Source organism: Rhinichthys klamathensis, unplaced genomic scaffold, assembly GCF_029890125.1.
Source record: "Rhinichthys klamathensis goyatoka isolate OS25496 unplaced genomic scaffold, OSU_Roscu_1.1 h1tg000064l_1, whole genome shotgun sequence".
In the NCBI taxonomy this organism is placed as follows: domain Eukaryota; kingdom Metazoa; phylum Chordata; class Actinopteri; order Cypriniformes; family Leuciscidae; genus Rhinichthys; species Rhinichthys klamathensis.
Window position 1 is genome coordinate 2,817,546 of NW_026606607.1, and position 19,099 is coordinate 2,836,644.

General features: G+C 36.8%; 3 protein-coding genes across 3 annotated transcripts in view; 1 reads left to right on the forward strand and 2 right to left on the reverse strand.

Moving 5' to 3' along the window:
- The window catches only part of LOC130084389 (ribonuclease inhibitor-like), a 130,499-nt gene extending 112,728 nt beyond the window's left edge, over nt 1–17,771 (reverse strand). The window contains exons 1-3 of the mRNA XM_056249791.1: nt 17,758–17,771; nt 17,122–17,292; nt 16,323–16,351 (exon numbers count right to left, since the gene is read on the reverse strand). Coding sequence (XP_056105766.1) covers nt 16,323–16,351; nt 17,122–17,292; nt 17,758–17,771 — 214 coding nt within the window. The remainder of the gene's footprint in view (nt 1–16,322; nt 16,352–17,121; nt 17,293–17,757) is intronic.
- LOC130084382 (all trans-polyprenyl-diphosphate synthase PDSS1-like) lies at nt 1,831–5,374 on the reverse strand. Its single transcript, XM_056249786.1, has 8 exons — nt 5,252–5,374; nt 4,936–5,066; nt 4,709–4,850; nt 3,657–3,768; nt 3,467–3,576; nt 3,298–3,378; nt 2,161–2,274; nt 1,831–1,989 (listed from the first exon to the last, which is right to left on the reverse strand). The coding sequence occupies exons 2-8, from the start codon at nt 4,986–4,988 to the stop codon at nt 1,831–1,833; spliced, it is 771 nt and encodes a 256-aa protein (XP_056105761.1). The 5' UTR covers nt 4,989–5,066; nt 5,252–5,374.
- Nucleotides 9,724–11,846, forward strand: LOC130084442 (protein adenylyltransferase SelO-like). The gene is made up of 6 exons (XM_056249880.1): nt 9,724–9,884; nt 10,242–10,334; nt 10,426–10,505; nt 10,586–10,629; nt 11,267–11,346; nt 11,535–11,846. The coding sequence occupies exons 2-6, from the start codon at nt 10,245–10,247 to the stop codon at nt 11,655–11,657; spliced, it is 417 nt and encodes a 138-aa protein (XP_056105855.1). The 5' UTR covers nt 9,724–9,884; nt 10,242–10,244; the 3' UTR covers nt 11,658–11,846.
- Nucleotides 17,772–19,099: the final 1,328 nt, after the last annotated feature.

The following is a 19,099-nucleotide window of genomic DNA, read 5'->3' on the forward strand; positions in this document are numbered from 1 at the left end:
CTTTTATTTTATGTACTAGATCTACTGTCTAACGTCACTCATCCCACTACTACCATATTGTTTATAATACACATTTCCAGACACGTTCAGTACAGTAATGTTACATCCTACGATCTTACTGTTACACTGAAATTGTTCAGTCTAGTCACTAACCGTTTTCGTTATCATATTATACATTCACCTATGTTGACATTGCTGATTGTGAAAGATACACGAATAGTTAGTGAAATGCCTTAACACCACAAATGTAACATTATCATGGTACGAGCATGGAGCATTAGTTCAACGTCAAGCTGATAAAAGTAGCCTATTATTGTAACGTTGCAGTGGGAGTTTACATGAGTTTCCAGCATGTTGTGTGACGCTTTCTCCGGTGTGTTGAAAGTCTCCGTGTGGCCGGTACCATGAGTGCCCGCTCTTGTGTTCGAGCACGTGCAAGAGCACGAGCGCTCTTGTAAAAATTGGTTGCAATCTGAATCTGACGTAGTAGCCTACATGCTCGGACAGATTCGGCTTTAAGTCGTTCATCCTCGGATGCGGCGTCGCACGCGCTGTTACAAAAATAGCCGTGCACACAGCCAAGCGAAATGGGGTCTTGCGCACCCAACGCATCATTTTTGCTGGGCGCACCTTCGTGCTCGTGCGGACGCGTCGAGGATAAACAAGGCTTTACTCCGTGTCAGCGCACGCTCTGATCGGTAAAGGTGCACAGACCTCTCCTGAATCATCTCCAGCAGTAGCAGCCTCCGAAGCACCACTAACTCCGCCTCCGTTTCCCTCGTAAGCTGATATTAGTATTTAAACATTCTCTTTGATAAAAAAATTTAAAAAAAAAAAAAAATTGTAATAGCACGGTTTTGGCGGTTATAGAGTTCTAATGACAGTGTTCAACTAACCATCGATTTCACGGTTATATAATAACCGTCACAACCCTACCTGTGATTGGCTACAATATTCAGCGCTGCAAAAACACGTTGTATGGAAACATTTGTGATAGAAACCAAGAGCTCACACACAAATACAAGCAGGACTGTTTGAAAGCAATTTTAAAAACCCATCGGATCTACACAAATCACACAAATGACCTATTCGGTGGCAAGGTGACAAGTTTGCATCCCTGATTCTGAATATGGTAAAAATGACAGCATTACAGTAATGATTTCAAGGAGAATAACAATAAACGCTAAAGTAAAACATCTGTTAGAGTTAATGAGACTTTTGGGGGGAAAATGTCATACAAAAAAAATGTCACATTATAAAAATATCATAAAATTCTTACAGGTTTGATATACTGCCTTTTTTCTTGTAATATTGGGATGAAATGTATGGAAGCTTGTTTCCGCCTTGGAATAAAAATTTTAAATGTCATTGCGACTTTTTCTCTCAAAATTGTGAGATATAAAGTTGCAATTGCGAGTTATGAAGTCAGAATTGCATGATATAAAGTGTTTTTCTCTCAGAATTGTCAGTTTATATCTCACGATTCTGACTTTCTAACTCAAAACTCTTTATTACTTTATATCGCACAATTGTAAGAAAAAAAGTCAGAATTGTGATTTAAAAAGTTGCAATTGTCTTTTCTAAAATTTGATTCCGTGGCGGAAACAAGCTTCCATAGAAATGTGACCTGGGGCCAGTTGCATAAACAGCCATTAACTGTGTCTTAAGAACTAGTATGACCAACTAGGAGTTAGTTAGGGGTAATCGAGTCTTACTTTTTGGTATCAAATTAGACAAATCTATGTTTCATGTAACAGACTTGTATGAACAGTCTAAGAGAAAATAAATGGATAGTGTAATGGATACTTACAAAAAATTGTAAGACTAGTCTTAGTGTTTTATGAAAGCAGCCCCAGGACATGTTTTCATGAGATTCACCTGTCTGTATACAACACAAATCCTCCTCACCTTCAGGACATATTGCCAGGCTCGATCCACATCTCCATCAGAGCTGAAGCGCCTCATTATCATTGCATGTAGCTCAGGAAACTAAACAGTGATAAAGAGTGAAACTGGTTGGGAGATCTTTAGAAAATCCAAACTGTTTTACAATTACGTTTCTGTAATAAACCAAGTCAACCATTAGACCTGAGTCCCCTTTCTGCACTTCAGGGAAGTGACATCATGTTGTGAGAGCACAGATGCGTTCAGCTGTCGTACCTGTTGGCAAGCAAACAGAACGGGCCCGGTGGCCAGACCCAGTTTGAGATCGGCAGCTGACGGCTTCCCCAGGCGGTTTGCGCAGGACGTGAAGTCCAGAACGTCATCCACAAGCTGAAAAAGACAACCAACTTCTATTTTACCTAACTTTAAACATAAGAATTCAAGATAAAACCAATGTGGCCTGTAATGAATCATTTGTAATGAAAGAATTCAACTATAACAGCACAGATTTATTAAAATATGCGGCCACAACCTAAAAGTAACAGAACTGCAATCTATCAGACTAGATGTTTGAGCGAGCAATGACAGGGTGAAGTGAGACTTAGATGCCTCTATTTCTAGTGTTGCTAGTGAAAGAAATGACACACTGCAGCTTTAACTGGAAGAACCAGACGATTTTTTGCCGAAACAGCAATTTTCAGTTTCTCGATTTTCAAATTCTGTCAATTTTATCACGAAATTAAAACAAAAAAAATTAGCCAGAGTTAGCTTAAAAAATAACTCTAGAGAGCGGCATTTTCTTAATGCATGCACTGCATTACATATTAAATATATATTTAATTAACCTGTTGTCTTCATTATTTTAATATATGTTTGAATAAATCTGTCATGAAAAGAAATTACAATCATTTAAATGTTTATATTTCACCAGCAAATTTGAGTAGAAACAATTTATTGAATTTAAAATTTGATATAAAAACCGCCTTATGTACAATTTAAATGTCTGTACAACTCAGTTTTATTATTAAACAAATCTGATTAATTTTAAATAAAATCTTCGGTTTACGGGCAATTTAAAAAAAAAAAAAATTGCCAAGTGCATCGTGAATTTTCAGTTTTGGCCCAGAATTTTCATTCTGGTGCATCACTAACCAGAAGATACTTCTACTGCTGAAGTTTCTGTTATAATTAATAATTAACTACAATTACTTCCTGCATTTGTAACTGCAACAAAAGAACCATTGTTAACTTGGTGATCACAGACCACTGCATTACAAATAACATGCAAACAACGACAGATTCGATTTACACTGTGTAGATTAAATGCTTTATAAATGCTATTATAGCAAGTGTGAATAGTGATAGACTAGATGCTATTTAAACCAAGTGAAAACATATAAATGAAAAAATTACCTGGAATGCAATGCCAACGTTTCGTCCATATTGATAGGCTATCTCATGCACCTCAGGATCAGAATTCACCAAAATTGACACCTAAAATTCAAAAGAAATAATGCTGGTGTTCCACTTCTCTTCCAGCTCTGAACTTCATCTTATTATTGTTAAAAGGGAACGTACATACTGCCTTACAACTGTTTGCAATGAGACTTGCAGTCTTCTTGAAGGTTTTCTCAAGGTAGTGCTTGAATCTCTCGTTTTCATTCTCTTTAGACCCTAGCTGCATGAATTCACCTGGAATTGATCAATGAAAAATATAAATAGCAGGTCCACTGTATAAAACAAGTCTCATTCATAAATCTGTAGAGGCTTACCTCGTACGAGGTCTTCTATAACTTGTGACAGCACAGAAACTACTGTATTGTTCCCAATACGCGCTAATGCCATGGAGGCCGCAGACAGAATGAAATCTCCAGCCAGGATAGCCTAACAATTACAGATACAAATATTATTATTTTCATTTCATAACAACATTATTCAATTCTCTATAGAAGCTTGTTTCTGCCAAGAAATGTACAAAATAAAGGTAAGTGCAACTTTTTTGACAATTTTGAACTTTTTCTCTCTCAACTGCGAGTTTATATTTCACAACTATGAGGGAGAAAAAGCCAACTGTGAGATATAAACACAACTGCAAGAAAAAAGTCAGAATTGTGTTTTCATATCTCGCAATGCTCGCTTTTCTAGAAATTGAGAGATTTAAACTTGCAATTGCAAAAAATAAAATCAGAATGCCTCTCAGAATTGCAACTGTATTTCTAAGAATTGTGAGAAACTTGCAATTGCGAGTTATAAAGTCCGAATTGCGAGATATAAACTTGCAATTTTGAGAGAAAAAAAAGTCAGAATTGCGAGATATAAACTCACAATTGCAAGAAGGAAAGTCAGAATCGTGAGATAAAAAGTCGCAATTACGTTTAGTTTTTTTATTTATTGCCTGATGGAAACAAGCTTCCATATTCTCAAATGATTTTCCTTCAGATTTCAAATTAGACATCAACACAGAACCAAAATGTGTGACCAACAGTTGAAAACCACCGATCTGCCAATCACAGAAATGCGACTGTTTCTCTCAGTAGCCTATCGTAAGATTCACATTGCGAGTTATACAAAGTAATAAAAGCTCAAACAAGCATTTTAGTCTGGGACTAGACTTAAACCGTGTTTGTGAAAACAGGTGTTAAACTTTCAATCTTGAAGAAAAAAAAATTCGCTTTCGCAAATACGTTTTTTTTTTATTACCTATTATTATTGCCTGGCGGAAACAAGATTCCATAGTTCCAACTGATTTTCCTTCAGATTTCAAATTAGACATCAACACAGTACCAAAATGTGCGATCAACAGCTGAAAATCACAGTTACTCACTTTTTTCTCTCCCCACAATTTATTAATGGTGTTTTTCCCACGTCTTGTGTCCGAGTCATCGATAACTTCATCGTGCACCAGGCTGGCAGTGTGGATCATCTCAGAGATCATAGCGATAGAGCGCTGCGCCGGCAGCAAAACCCTGAGGACATCAGATGTGCCTTATTAACACTGACTGACGCATCACATTATGAATTCACACACACAGCACTGAAGTGCTTTCTCACCCCTCTTTATTGCTGTGGACGTTACAAGCTCGAGCCATCAAGATCACAATCATCGGTCGAAAGGCTTTTCCCTTCCCATCAAAGTAATAATCACAGAGTGCTTTGAGCTCTGCTTTAGAGACGAGCAGCTGCTGAACACACGTTTAACAAGGTCAGTTTGAGCGCATAGAAGAGCATAAAACATCTCAGAGAAGTGGTGGAAAGTGTTTGGGCATTAATAATTATTAAATATAATACTTCATAAAACAACAGTGGACAAGAAAAACAATGTTTAGTGGTAAACGCTATGTAGAACTATGCAGTATTCTTGCTGTACCTTTTTTATGTCTTCATATAAATCTTGCAAGTCCTTTTGTGCAAGTGAGAAAGGATCTTTTAACTTTGCATCACTGTGTATACTGCAACAGACCCGTGGAGTTGAGAACAGACATCTAGAGCTGTGCCTGAAACACAAACATGGAAAAAAGATTCAATAAACACAATAAAAAACATATTTTTCTAGTTATAAAAAAAAAAAAAAAAATGTGCATGTATGAATGCATCTATAAATAAGGGAGAGCAGGGCTAGCTGACAAATTGACACTTAGGTTTGGTTTATTTTTGAAAATCAATATATTTATGTATTTAAAATGTACAAATAAAATGATGTAATGTACTTAAAATCACATATATTATACATTTGTAATATTAAAGGCTGTTTAAAGGCTTTGCAACTTTGAATGGGGTCGTATAAACACATTTTACCAAATCACCCATTTAAATATATTTGTATTAGTGCTGGGCAACGATTAATCGCGAATAATCGTATCCAAAATAAAAGTTTGTGTTTACATAATAATATATGGGTGTACTGTGTGTAATTATTTTGTATATATATAAATACACACACATGCATGTATATATTTTTGAAAAATGTATTATTTATATATAAAATATTTATAATATAAATTATGTATAAACGTATGTATTTACGTGCAAGTATTTCTTACATATATACATGTATGCGTGTGCATTTATATATACAAAATACCTGCACACAGCACACACAAATATGTAAACACAAACTTGTATCTTGGATGCCCAGCACATAATATATATGCAAAAAAAATTTTTGGGGGGGATATATATATGGAGACTGGAGAGAGATCATTTATATAATAATATGAAGTTATTTTATGTATATAATAACATTTTTCGACTTGAATATATATTTATAATAAATGAACATATTTCAGTAGAATGTAATTAATTTAATTACTCCAGTCTTCTGTCTTACATGATCCTTCAGAAAATAATTAATATGCTGATTTGCTGCTCAAGAAACATTTTGAATTACTATCAATATTGAAATGTTGTGCAGCTTAATTTTTGTGGGAAACATGATTATGAAACAAATCTTTTGTAAGATTTTAAATGCATTTACTGTAACAAACTATGTATATCTTTAAAGAGAAATATATCCTGCTAACCTCAAACTTCTGAACTAATTAAATAGTTTTGTTTAAATTATTATTATTTTTTTTTTTTAAACACACAACTGCTTTGGCTACCTGAAACTGTCATAAGTTATACTCATAACATTATACAACTAGACTTTGAACCTAATAGTTTTTTTTGGAATAGTCCATGTTACACGTTCCCTGAGTGACAACTAGCCCCAGTGTACCTATACACATTTGTACTAACTAGTGGTACACATTTACACCATAAACTACTAGGTAAGGTACGAGTGCCAATTTTCTATTTTACACGTTGACTATGTTTAATCACTTCCTGTGTGTTTTACAGATGCTCTCCCTCTTGATGAGGTTGATGGTAATTGTATTCGTACTGTGAAGAGATGTGTGTTTTCAGAGTCTCAGCCCTCTCCTCTGAAAGAGCCCCTGACACTGGCTGCTGTGGCACAGGTCAATAAACCCATACACTCATCATCATTTACAGAAAACCTATGTTTCACTGCAGTTAAACCCTTTACTGTCTATGGTTAAACCTGGGGATATTGTTGCAGTGACTGTGTATGTAATTTAAGAAACAGAAAAATACAATGGACGTTGTTACAAAGAATTACACTTCAGCATACAGAGAAATTATGAAAATAATATAGGCAATTTAAAAGAATATACTTAGGTGCAAACTGAATATAATGTTTCGGATACTTAATTGCATCATAAATGAACATTTATTATGGTTTTTAATTTATATGAAATTTAGTTAGTTGAACTTAAGTGTGCTTCTTTTGACCCACTTAAGCAGGACTTATAGTCTACGTCTTTGTGTGAAATTGGTTAGTACATGGTAAACTAACATTAATATGATTTCTATTTAAACGTTGACATTTAAATCATGGAATTTAATACATATTTGTAATTCCACATTTGTTATAATGAAGTTGCAATTTAGTACAATATTTAAATGGAACATTAATCAATTACAGTTAAAATTATAGTACTTTTTATGCACTTTGGTATGTTAGTCAACACATCAAAATAAGTGTCATGTTTTAAAGCACAACAATATATTATTATATAACAATTTAAAACATAATGATTTAAAATGTACTTTAAAAGGAAGTTTTTAATTTGACATTATTAAAAAGTGCACTTTTTAAAAGTGTACTTAAGTTTGTTAAGAAACGGTCATGAAAGTATACTCATTAGCTTTTTATTTGATTAATATTGTATTATCTGCAAAAACAGTTTTTTTTTAAAGAAACATAGTTTTCCATTTTTTATTTTAACACTTTTACAAGGGTGTGGCAGATCAATTTAAAGAAAACAAATATGAACCACTCAACTCCTCAAATAAACTTCTACTTTAGGTAGTGGACAAATTATTTTTAGCTATTAAAAAAATTCTATTTTTTTTAAATGTTGTTTCTGCATATATTCAGACTCTTTTGTGTATTTCAGGATGTGTTATATATTTTGGATCTGAATGAGTCTGTGATTCAGAATGAAGAGTTTGTCCGTTGTGTCAGCGGTGGGAAACTGTTTCCTGGCTCTGTTCCACTGGCACACAGATACGGGGGCCATCAGGTAAAACTGACAGTCATTTCACACCCGACAGCGATGGCATAAGACAACCAGAGCAAACATGTCAACCATGTGTTATTATTATTATAGTTTGGTTATTGGGCCGGACAGCTGGGCGATGGAAGAGCACATTTGCTGGGTGAATACACAAACAGGTAAAATCATCCTTTTCCATCAGCGTTCAACAGAAATCATCAGTTGTTATTGTCATATGGGACTTTTCTGTTGTAATGCATGTCAACTTTCTCATAATGTTGTTTAATATTAAAGAATGGAAAGTGTGATCTATACTTCTTGGTTTTTCAGCAAATAGATGATTCTGTCTTTTTTTTAAATCTAATTCTCACTTAATGCTTAAACATGTGTCTGGACAATGACATCTCTCAGTTTAGAACTGTGACAAGTGTTAACCGTTATACAATCTCTTTTTTTATCCAGAAAAGGTGAAAGATGGGAACTCCAGTTGAAAGGCTCAGGAAAGACACCATACTCAAGGCGAATATCAGTTCCTGCTGCTCAATATTTTTGATATGCTTTTTAAGTAATTCTGAGATATATTTAGTTGTGAATGATCTTAAATTGTCTGTCTGTCAGTAGTGTAATGGTTCTGCTGTTTACTGTACATGATGTTGTGTGTGCAGGGCTGGTGATGGACGGGCTGTGATTCGCTCCTCTGTGAGGGAGTTCCTGTGCAGTGAAGCCATGCACTTTCTGGGAGTTCCTACCAGCAGAGCCCTCAGGTACATATGGACATGCACAAGAAGAGGAATATATGTATTTATCACATTCAAATGTCTGGTGTTGAATATTATTATTATTTTTATTTATACTTTTTCCCATTTTTTGCCTTTATTGTTTGTCAGTCTGGTTGTGAGTGAGGAACCTGTTTGGAGGGATCCGTTTTATAATGGCAGTGTCATAAAAGAAAGAGGTAAAATACGATCAGATTTGGAAAAATAGAGTAACTAAGTTCTTTATCTGTCCTCAGCTTTTTGTGATTGTTCTCTGTATCTTTCAGGAGCGGTTGTTCTGCGTCTGGCCAAGTCCTGGTTTCGTATCGGTTCACTGGAGATATTAACTAGAACTGGAGAGTTAGATGTCCTACGGTATATTAACTTTAACTTGGGATGGTAATATTTTTTTCTCACTCTTATTTGCTTTTTCATTTCTTTTAAATTTTTATTTTCAGGACATTGTTGGACTTTGTAATTAAAGAGCATTTTAAATCTATAGCAACAAATGACCCTGACAAGTATGTGGTGAGTATCTGTGTCTCTCTGCTGTTCAGCTCTAATACTAGATTATTTTATATTGTCTGATCAGTCTCACTATATTTGAATGGTTTTCATGTTGTGTGAAGGTGTTTTTCTCCAGAGTGGTGAATGAAACCGCACATTTAATCGCCCACTGGATGTCGGTTGGTTTTGCTCATGGTTAGTTCACTCTGTCCTCATAGTCTATTTAGAGCGTTCTGCCCCCTTCAGGCAGTCAGAACAGCTCTTCGTATGCTTCGGCAGCCGCACCAAAGGTCTCGCGGTCAAGAAGCAGAGACTGTCAGGTTGGATGGTTGATGCTATCTCGCTGGCTTATGAGTCTAAGGGCCTCCGTTGTCCCATAGGCATCAGCTTTCACAGTAAGACATCGTTTTATTTTTTGTTGGTATTGGTCTGGAATAAAACAGGTGATTCATGTCAATTCATTTACTTCAGATCTCAGCAAATATTGAGAGAATATCCACAAATCTACCACCAAAGGTGAGCATGTCATTAGACAATATAGAACACTGTATTCATCTCTGAGTCATTCCTGATCTCCTTTTACTGTTTCTGTTATAGATTTCAGGAGCTGTTCAAAGCAAAGTTGGGCTTTCTGGGAAATGAAGAAAAGGATTCATATGTGATTGCATTTCTTTTAACGGTAAATATTAGCTGGATTGTTTTTTTTCTCTCTAATTGTACTATAATTAATTCATGTGATAACGTTTGTTGGCCATTCTCAGGAAATGGTGTCATTTGTGACAGAAAATTGTATTTTATTTTTATGAAAAAAGTAAGGAATCAGCAAACCGTTATAGAAAGACGCACACACACACACACACACACACACATACACACTTTCATTATAAACTTTTTTAATTAGATGTTTTTTTTATTTGTTTTAAAACCTGTCAAAGTAAAAACCAAACTGTTCAGTATGGAGTTAAATCAGTAGTAGATCACACAAATGGCAGCATTTCCTGAGAATGACCCATATATTGTTGTATGATGTGTTGAGCTGATGGAGGACACTGGAGCAGACTTCACTATGACTTTCAGACAGCTGAGTGAAGTAACCCTGTCCCAGCTTCAGAAGGGATCCATTGATCCGGTGCGTTTCCTCTCCATTCGCTCCCACAGCAGCTGCAAACTCCATAATCATGATTTCAGTCCGTTAACTGTGACTGTGTCTCTCTTGACAGTCATTGTGGGCTCTTTCAGACCTCTCGTCACACAAGCATTTCAGAGACTGGGTTCAGCTGTATTTACAGCGTCTGTCAAGGTAATGTTGCTGTAATGTAAACTCGAACTCTTTAGAGGATTAAAATGAACATCACTAGATGTTTTAATGATCTTCTACAGGCTAAGAAGTGACTCAGATGCAGCACGGCAGCACAGAATGCAAGGTATGTTGTTGTATATGTTATATGATGCAATGTTATGTATTATGTGGTTATATATTGTTACACTACCGTTGAAATGTTCAGGATTGGTAAGATTTGTTTTTGAAAGAAGTTTCTTAAGCTCACCAAGGCTGCATTTATTTAATCAAAAATACAATTAAAACAGTTACTACAAGGTATTATTATACTATGAGATATCATTACAATATAAAATAAACTATTCTATTGGAATATACAGTATTTGTGTAATTAATATATTTGTTCAGTTGAATGTAATTTATTCCTGTGGTCATTTCTCCAGTCTTCAGTGTCACATGATCCTTTAGAAATCATTCTTATATGCTTATTTGCTGCTCAAGAAACATTTGAAAACAGTTGGGCCGCTTAATATTTTTGTGGAAACCCTGATACATGTTTTGATTAATATAAAGTTATAAAGAACAGCGTTTATTTGACATATAAATCTTTTGTAATATTATAGATGTCTTTATTGTCCCTTTTAATGCATCCTTGCTGAATAATATTATTAATTTCTTTTTTTAAAAGCTTTACTGACCGTACATTTTTAAACGGTAGTGTATGTTTTTTTACGATGTGTTTTGTTGTATTTAATGTTATTTGTAATGTTTCTATTGTTCAGGAGTAAACCCACGGTATGTGTTGAGGAACTGGATGGCTGAATCTGCTATCAGAAAAGCAGAGAAAAATGACTTTTCAGAGGTATTATTACATGTGATGACAAACTAATATGCTGTCATGATCATGCTTATCATATATCTTAGAGTATTTGCTTTAATATATTACTGTGAAATGAAGACTTGACAATTATACATACAATGTAACACCTTCAGACAGACCATTATGGCTCGTCTTTTTCTTAGGTGACAGTATTTTTGATGTATCTCTAGGTGGCGCTGTTGCAGAAGACTTTAATGGAGCCGTTTATGGAGCAGGAAGAGGCTGAGAGAGCCGGATATGCCAGTAAACCTCCATCCTGGGCTCAGCAGCTGAGGGTCAGCTGTTCCTCCTAACTCAGGGTCGAATGGGAAAAAAAAATCACAAATTTCAGCATCATTTGAACCAAAAATATTGTTTATGACATTGTAATCACACTTCCTAATGGATGATTTGATTGGAGGATGAGCCATGTTCGACGTTATATACGTATGTACATATATGCCCGTTATATATGGACAATGGACATGGATGTCTTTTGTAATATTGCTTTCACTATTAGTTCATGCTTTGCTAATATTAGTTTTTCTCCAAATGGACAGTTGTTGATATTAACATTGTTTTGATTACATATTTGATTGAGCTGCAGTTGCATAGCAGAGACAGTGGATGGCACACTAAAATCACAATTTGATTACCAATGCCCCTCTAGTGCCACACTTTAGGATGAGTCCTAAATATTGCTAAAATGAACCACAAAAATCTTGTGCTTTATAATTTAGAATTATTGCATCCATGCAAAGAATGCATGTCCCTTTTCTGTTGGAGTCAGGCTTTAATTGTGCATTTATTGCATTTTTTTTTGCGTTTTATTTCCCAATTGCTTGACAAACATAAAACACAGCACACCCTAACCTTAACATAGCCTGAAACACCCTTGATGATTTGTCATGCTTTCTTAGCAAGGCATCAACATGTCAGTGGACCTGCTTTTGCTATAATCCTTAAGGTATTTTATTTCCTATGGGTTGATGGTAAAATAGCTTTTTACAGTTATAATTTTCTTTGTCCAAAATTAGTTTTTAGCTAGTGATATCCTTTCCATGCCTTGTTTTTAATTTGGTAGAACAATAACCCAGTATAAACACTTTCATCACATATTCATATTCTTAGAGGTGAGGATGGACTTGAAAAAAACAAGTTGAGGTATTTTGAATTGTGTGCAAAGACTTTAATTAAAGGAAGGCTCTGTCAACTGAAAAATAACCAGAAAAAAAAGTTTTGACCTTTTACAACTTGTGGCAGGCTGGCTACTGGTCCCTTTATCACTAAGCAAGTCGGGCTTTTACAGTCGCTACATCCTCGTTCCAAAGAAATATGGCGGCCTCAGGCCCATCTTATATCACAAATTCACCCTGGGGATTGTTTTTTCTCAGTGGATCTGGAAGATGCTTACTTTCACATTCAGATAACACCCCATCACAGGCCATTCTTGAGATTCGCATTCGAGGGGCAGGCTTATCAGTACACAGTCCTACCATTCAGTCTATCCCTAGCACCCCGTACGTTTTACGAAGTGCATTGACGCAGCTTTCACCCCCCCTGAGACAACGGGGAGCGCGAGTGTTGAACTACCTTGACGATTGGCTGGTTATAGCCCAATCGGAGGCGCAGTTAATAACTCACAGACCCTGGCTCCTCAGCTGTCTAGAATGCCTAGGTCTCAGGATCAATGCTTCCAAAAGCGCACTGTCTCCCAGCCAGAGTATTTCTTTTCTGGGGACAGTCATAAATTCTATACAGATGAGAGCGCAGCTTACGTCAGAGCGCGTGCTCACCATCCAGCATCTTGCACGCCTCTCAAGAGATTTCAGAGGATGTTAGGCGTCATGGCCTCAGCATCATCAGTACTCCAACTGGGTCTACTGTATATGCGTCCCCTCCAGCGCTGGTTAAAACCCTGTGTACCGGCTCACACGTGGTGATCTGGCCACTTACACATCAAAGTGAACTACAGCTGTGTCAGAGCCCTGGTTCCTAGGAAAGCTCCAGAGTCGTCCTTAAGCAAAGGCACAGGTATGTTCCTAAAGTGCTCTCTACTCTGTTTAGAGCACAGGTCATTTCGCTGTCAGCTCTTCCCTCGTCAGAAGACGAAAGAGACGTGAATCTACTCTGCCCTGTGAGAGCTCTCAGAGTCTATTTAGAGCGTTCTGCCCCCTTCAGGCAGTCAGAACAGCTCTTCGTATGCTTCGGCAGCCGCACCAAAGGTCTCGCGGTCAAGAAGCAGAGACTGTCAGGTTGGATGGTTGATGCTATCTCGCTGGCTTATGAGTCTAAGGGCCTCCGTTGTCCCATAGGCATCAGAGCTCATTCCACGAGAGGCATGGCCTCGTCATGGGCATGGTCCAGTGGAAAACCAATTGAAGATAATTGTTCCCGCTTTACAAGCAAGGGTTCTTTCCGTATAAATAGTGTCTAAGCACAATTCTTTACAACTATAGGGCCCGACGTCTGTCTTGTCCTGGGTGAACCTGAACCACAGTTCTATATACCATATAAAAAGGAGCTTGGCCCATTCCTATATTTTCCTATTTGAGGCTCATTACTGATCTGGCCTCTATTAGGACTCATAACTTTACTCTTCTATGAGCCTCAGGCGCCAAGGCAATAGTTTGGGGTGAAGTTTTTAAGCACGCACTGCGTTTTGAAAGGGGTTCCCATAGCGTAAGCTAACCAATACAAGAGACCCCTCGAAAGGGAACGTCTCGGTTACTAACGTAACCTCGGTTCCCTGAGAGTAGGGAACGAGTATTGCGTAACCCGCCGGCTACTGTGCTTAGATCAGGGGATCGCTTCAGTCGACTTAACCTGAATTCTATGGCGAAAATGGGGGCTTATATAGCTATAAGCCCGCCAGTAAAACGTTGTTGGACTTTGGATAGTTTTTTTTTTTTTTAAGGATACAATTTTATAGGTCATGATATAAAAAAAAATAATAATAAAAAAAAATTAACGTTTGATGAAATCATCTTCGTCACTATTTGCCGTTGACATATTCATTTAAAATACTTCTATTACTCTTCTATAATCCCATTCTTGTAAATCTATAAACTCTAAACTCTGTCACCTTTTCCTAAATAATAAATTACTAATATACACCGTCTATATCTTGTTTAAAATAATCTAATTGTCATTGAATATTGGAAGTTACACCATCAACATTGTAATCAAGCAGTGCGATATCTAATTAATAACAAAGCAATTTTCAGCACATTTTACATTTACATGTGATCATTTACCAGACACTTTTATCCAAAGCGACATACAAATGAGGAGAGCAATAAAACCAACAATATGGCAGTGATGTGACCATTCCCAGTTTAGTCTACAAAAAGATGCGTCTTCAGCAGTTTGGGTCATCACAAATAGAAGAATCTTACATTATTTATTAGTGAGTTCAAGTCCTCTATTAGATCATTGTGGTAATCTGATGTCATCTGTGATATAAAAAAAAAAATCAGACCCACAAAAAGATCCAAACAAGAAACTGCTGTGAAGTCACACACACACACGAGAGTGAGATCGCTGTGACGTCTCTGTGTCTTCAGTCTCTGTTGACTGTGACGTCTCTGTAGCGGCTCCTTATTCACCATCAGCTCACCCTGAGGAAAATACATTTAAACACACAGACAGTCATATATGGAGTACGAGACATTACTGCGGTCACATCACACCAGTAGATTCATTTCAGAACAAACACAGGCAGAGATACATACAGAGTACATTAATATTACAGCCAGAGATGTAAAGGTGAGGAGAACATCAGAGCTGTTGTGCCGCACGCGGGGAACGACAAGCTGCGACAGTCAGAGATTCTGGTCAAGACCATTGTGAAAAGATCATCGTGTCAGGAACACTTCCCACTTACCCTCGTGGAAACGAAAGGTTCAGTAGATTATTCGCATTATATGAATGATGTGATGAACAGAAACTACTCTCTCAATTAATTGTAATCTTGTAATTGTAAGATTCTTCTGTGAGAATGGCCTGCAGCCCAGAGTCAGAGCAGACCTGCTGTCGGACATCATCTATGTACTGATTAAATGATAATAGCACATGTAGTCCATTCCATAGAGACTGTGTCTGTTCTCAGAATAATGAGAACAAATATTGTTTATTACAGGATCCAGGAAAAATAACTGAGCAGTGAACCTGCCCGCTGTTCTTCAGAAAAATCCTCCAGGTATTGCACATTTTTAAGTTTTCCAGCATCTTCTGCATATTTGACACCTTTCCAACAATGACTATGATTTTGAGATTCATCTTTTTACATCAAGGACAATTGAGTGACTCATACACAACTATTACAAAAGGTGAAAACATTTACTGATGCTCAAGAAGGAAACAATGCATTACGAGCAGGTGGTGTAAACTTTAAACAGGATTATGATGATGTGTACATTTTGTTTAAAGATCATCTTTTTTTCATTTAGTACTGCCCTTCAGAAGCGAATAATTCCCTGTTTCGCAGAAGACAAAATAATTACAATTTATATTGTTCATGCAATTTAAAAAGTGTACACACCCCAGCTTTTAATGCATTGTGTTGTATCAGTAAAAAAAAAAAAAAAAAAGTTATCATTTTTTTCTAAAAATATATATTTCTTCAAGAAATACTCTGTAAAACTGATGTTGTTAAAAATAATATGCAGGGGAAACCAAGTCCTATGTTTGGTGGACCCTGTGTGTTACAAACCTTATTAGTATTCCAAAGTATTCTAAATTATTTAGATTAGGTTACAAAGCTTGTGTAATCTAACGAAAAATGTTACAAATTACCATGTTTTGTAATCTGTAGTAAATAATCCACTTACAATATAGTGTCTCCAGTTTATAATGTGGATCATTCTTTAGATCAGAGAGAAGCTTTATGTCTGAATCTCCTAGTTTATTCCCAGTCAGATCCAGTAGTCTCAGGTGTGAGGGGTTTGATCTCAGAGCTGAAGTCAGAGCAGCAAAACCTTCATCTGTGACTCCACAATTACTCAACCTGTAGAGAACAATGACACTGTGTAAACGGTGTGTAAAATTACCATTTTATTAAAGATTGCAATGTGTGATGTGATTTGAATGTAGTGACAAGCAATGAATGCCACTATATTCTACACTGTTTTATAAAGGATGTCGGTTTTCCGTGTACTTGAGGTAAAACTGAGGGACAAATACCATGCAGTAAAATTGAATGAATTAATCCAGTTAGGGAACCATATTAAAATCACTTTAAAACTTCTTAATTATGTTACTTGGAAATGACTTGATTCCATGATGTTGACATTATGTGAACAAATGATCTTTGTCTTTGTCTTGTTTGTGATGTGGAGTATATATATATATATATATATATGCTGGGAATAACATTTATGTTTTAGGATTAGCATGTTTAATCAAGCATTGGCTCACCGGTGATGTTCACTGATTTAACTGAATATTTATTTAATGTGCATTTGGACTGATGTAAGTATCACTCACTTGTAATTTATTGTTTAACTGAGCGTCTATGAATCACACATAAAACTACTGGTTTTGGTTTTCCTGGTAAAACTATAATTGTACAGAAAATGAGCTCTCAATAAAATGTATTCAATTGTCTCTCATTTGTGTTGTGTGGATGTGTAATTGTTTGGTTGCACTCCTTCTTCAGACCCGAAACAAGCAAAGTTGGTGATCAATGAGTAAAAAAGTTTAAACTATTACATTACTAATAAAGAATATATTTAGCAAGGACAAATATATATGTGTTTATCAGAGAGTTCATCTTACCACAGCCTCTCCAGTTTACAGTGAGGATCCTCCAGTACAGCAGAGAGCAGAGGAACGGAATCTCCTAGTTTATTCCCAGTCAGATCCAGTAGTCTCAGGTGTGAGGGGTTTGATCTCAGAGCTGAAGTCAGAGCAGCAAAACCTTCATCTGTGACTCCACAATAACTCAACCTGTAGAGAACAATGACACACTCTTCACTCTCTCAGTTCAGATCAGTTTAACACAAGTGTCCGCAGCCGTACTGCAGGGCGTCTGTCAATTAATGCTTGATCACAAATAATTTTTTGTTAAATTAAAACATGGGTAAAAACACCAAGTCAAATTTATGTCAAATTTAAATATAAGCACTCTCAAATGAATGCAAGAGCACCCTCAGTTGATTCTGTAATAATATCATACCAGCAAACTCTCAAGTGTGTTTTTGTGTTTGAACTCTGGAGAACGTCAAATGTTTCTATTTTACAATGTGTTTTTACAGCGGTGAGAAATGTAGCCAATCACAGTCATGTTTGTTGGTCTATTGAACGCAGTGGCCAATCAGAGGCGTTTCATTTAGTCAGAATCCACTCACCGAGATATAAAGGCCCTGTCCCAAATGGCACACTTCATATGCACTTTCAGTCTTGAAGACTTACAATGGCTTCCGCATCCCGTTAAGTCCATGAGACTGTAGGGTGTCCATTTAGTAATTTTAGGTTTCAGAAGGGGACTCACGAGCGCCGCTCAGCGGTCGATATGTGCCCTACATGTACACTTTTGCTGAGCCCACACTGAAGCGAGCTCCGCAGCAGACTTCTTCCCGACAGTCAAAGCGGCGTTTGTCACGAAAGTGCGGACTCAGAGGAAGACCGCGAGTGTTTATGGTGCCATTTGTGACAGGGCCAAACTCACAATTAAGTGACATAAATAACAATTGCAAGAAAAAGTCAGAATTGCGAGATAAAAAGTCACAATTATCTTTTAAATTGTTTTATACCGTGGCGGAAACAAGCTTCCATAAATTCGAGGCAACCAGTGGCGAATTAGTCTTCCAGGTTTTGATGTCATCCCTGAAGCTCTATTCATAGTCAGCTTTCCTTTCGCATCCCCCAAATGCCAACAAACCAATGAGAACGCGGAACAATGATGATGATGATGCATAATAACAGAACGTAGGCACCAACGTTGTGGATACACTTACCCAAAACCCTCCATAACTTTTCAATGAATTTCACATTTATTTGTATAGCGCTTTTCACAATACATGCTGTTTCAAAGCAGCTTTACAGAAAATGCACATCTACATTACAATTTAGAGTGATCTGTTATCAGAGGTGACTGTGTCCAAGTTATGTATTTCAGAAATGTACATATACAAATTACACATTTAGCTAATAATGTATTAAATTTAATTTAATTTATAACTGGCACTTATTTAAAAAAAAAAAAAAGTCGATTGGCAAATAAATAAATGACAGACTGAGAGTGAAGCCCAACTGAATATCTACAGAAAATTTAATCCGTGGAGATCTACACTGTAACGTTTATATTTAAATTAACAAAAAAACACAAAATTGTCAAGTCTATGGACGGGATATTAATGTGTAAGCGTCGATTTAATTATGTTATTTCGCAGTATATCCCTCTACTGGACGCATCAGGAACAACAGGGTCCTAAAACTGCCGGGGCGTAAAACTGCCAGGGGCGCCTCCCCATATAGGCTCTCTGTCGGGGCGTCATGGCGGTGCCGTGGAGCCTGTGCTGGAGGAGCAGTGCAGGAGCTGCTGTAGTGCTGGACTGGTGTTGTGGGCTCAGCAGAAGAGCTTTTACACACACGGCTTCAGCAGGCAGAAGAAGCGCGTCGTCCTCCGCTGTGACACAGGTAACGCGATCACACTGATGATGATGATGATGATGATGAAGGTCACCGGTGTGAGCCAATGAATGACAGATCACTGCCGTATTTTATCACATTAGGTTTGAAATGAGTGCGAACT

Excerpts from the sequence above, each read along its gene's own strand:
- LOC130084382 (XM_056249786.1), bottom strand. The coding sequence starts at position 4,988 with ATGATTGTGATCTTGATGGCTCGAGCTTGTAACGTCCACAGCAATAAA. Across the intron at positions 2,275-3,297 it reads ACGTTGGCATTGCATTCCAG|CTTGTGGATGACGTTCTGGA; the intron begins GTAATTTTTTCA and ends TGTCTTTTTCAG. Across the intron at positions 1,990-2,160 it reads TTCTGTTTGCTTGCCAACAG|TTTCCTGAGCTACATGCAAT; the intron begins GTACGACAGCTG and ends ATCACTGTTTAG.
- LOC130084442 (XM_056249880.1), top strand. The coding sequence starts at position 10,245 with ATGGAGGACACTGGAGCAGACTTCACTATGACTTTCAGACAGCTGAGT. Across the intron at positions 10,506-10,585 it reads TATTTACAGCGTCTGTCAAG|GCTAAGAAGTGACTCAGATG; the intron begins GTAATGTTGCTG and ends GATCTTCTACAG. Across the intron at positions 10,630-11,266 it reads ACGGCAGCACAGAATGCAAG|GAGTAAACCCACGGTATGTG; the intron begins GTATGTTGTTGT and ends TCTATTGTTCAG.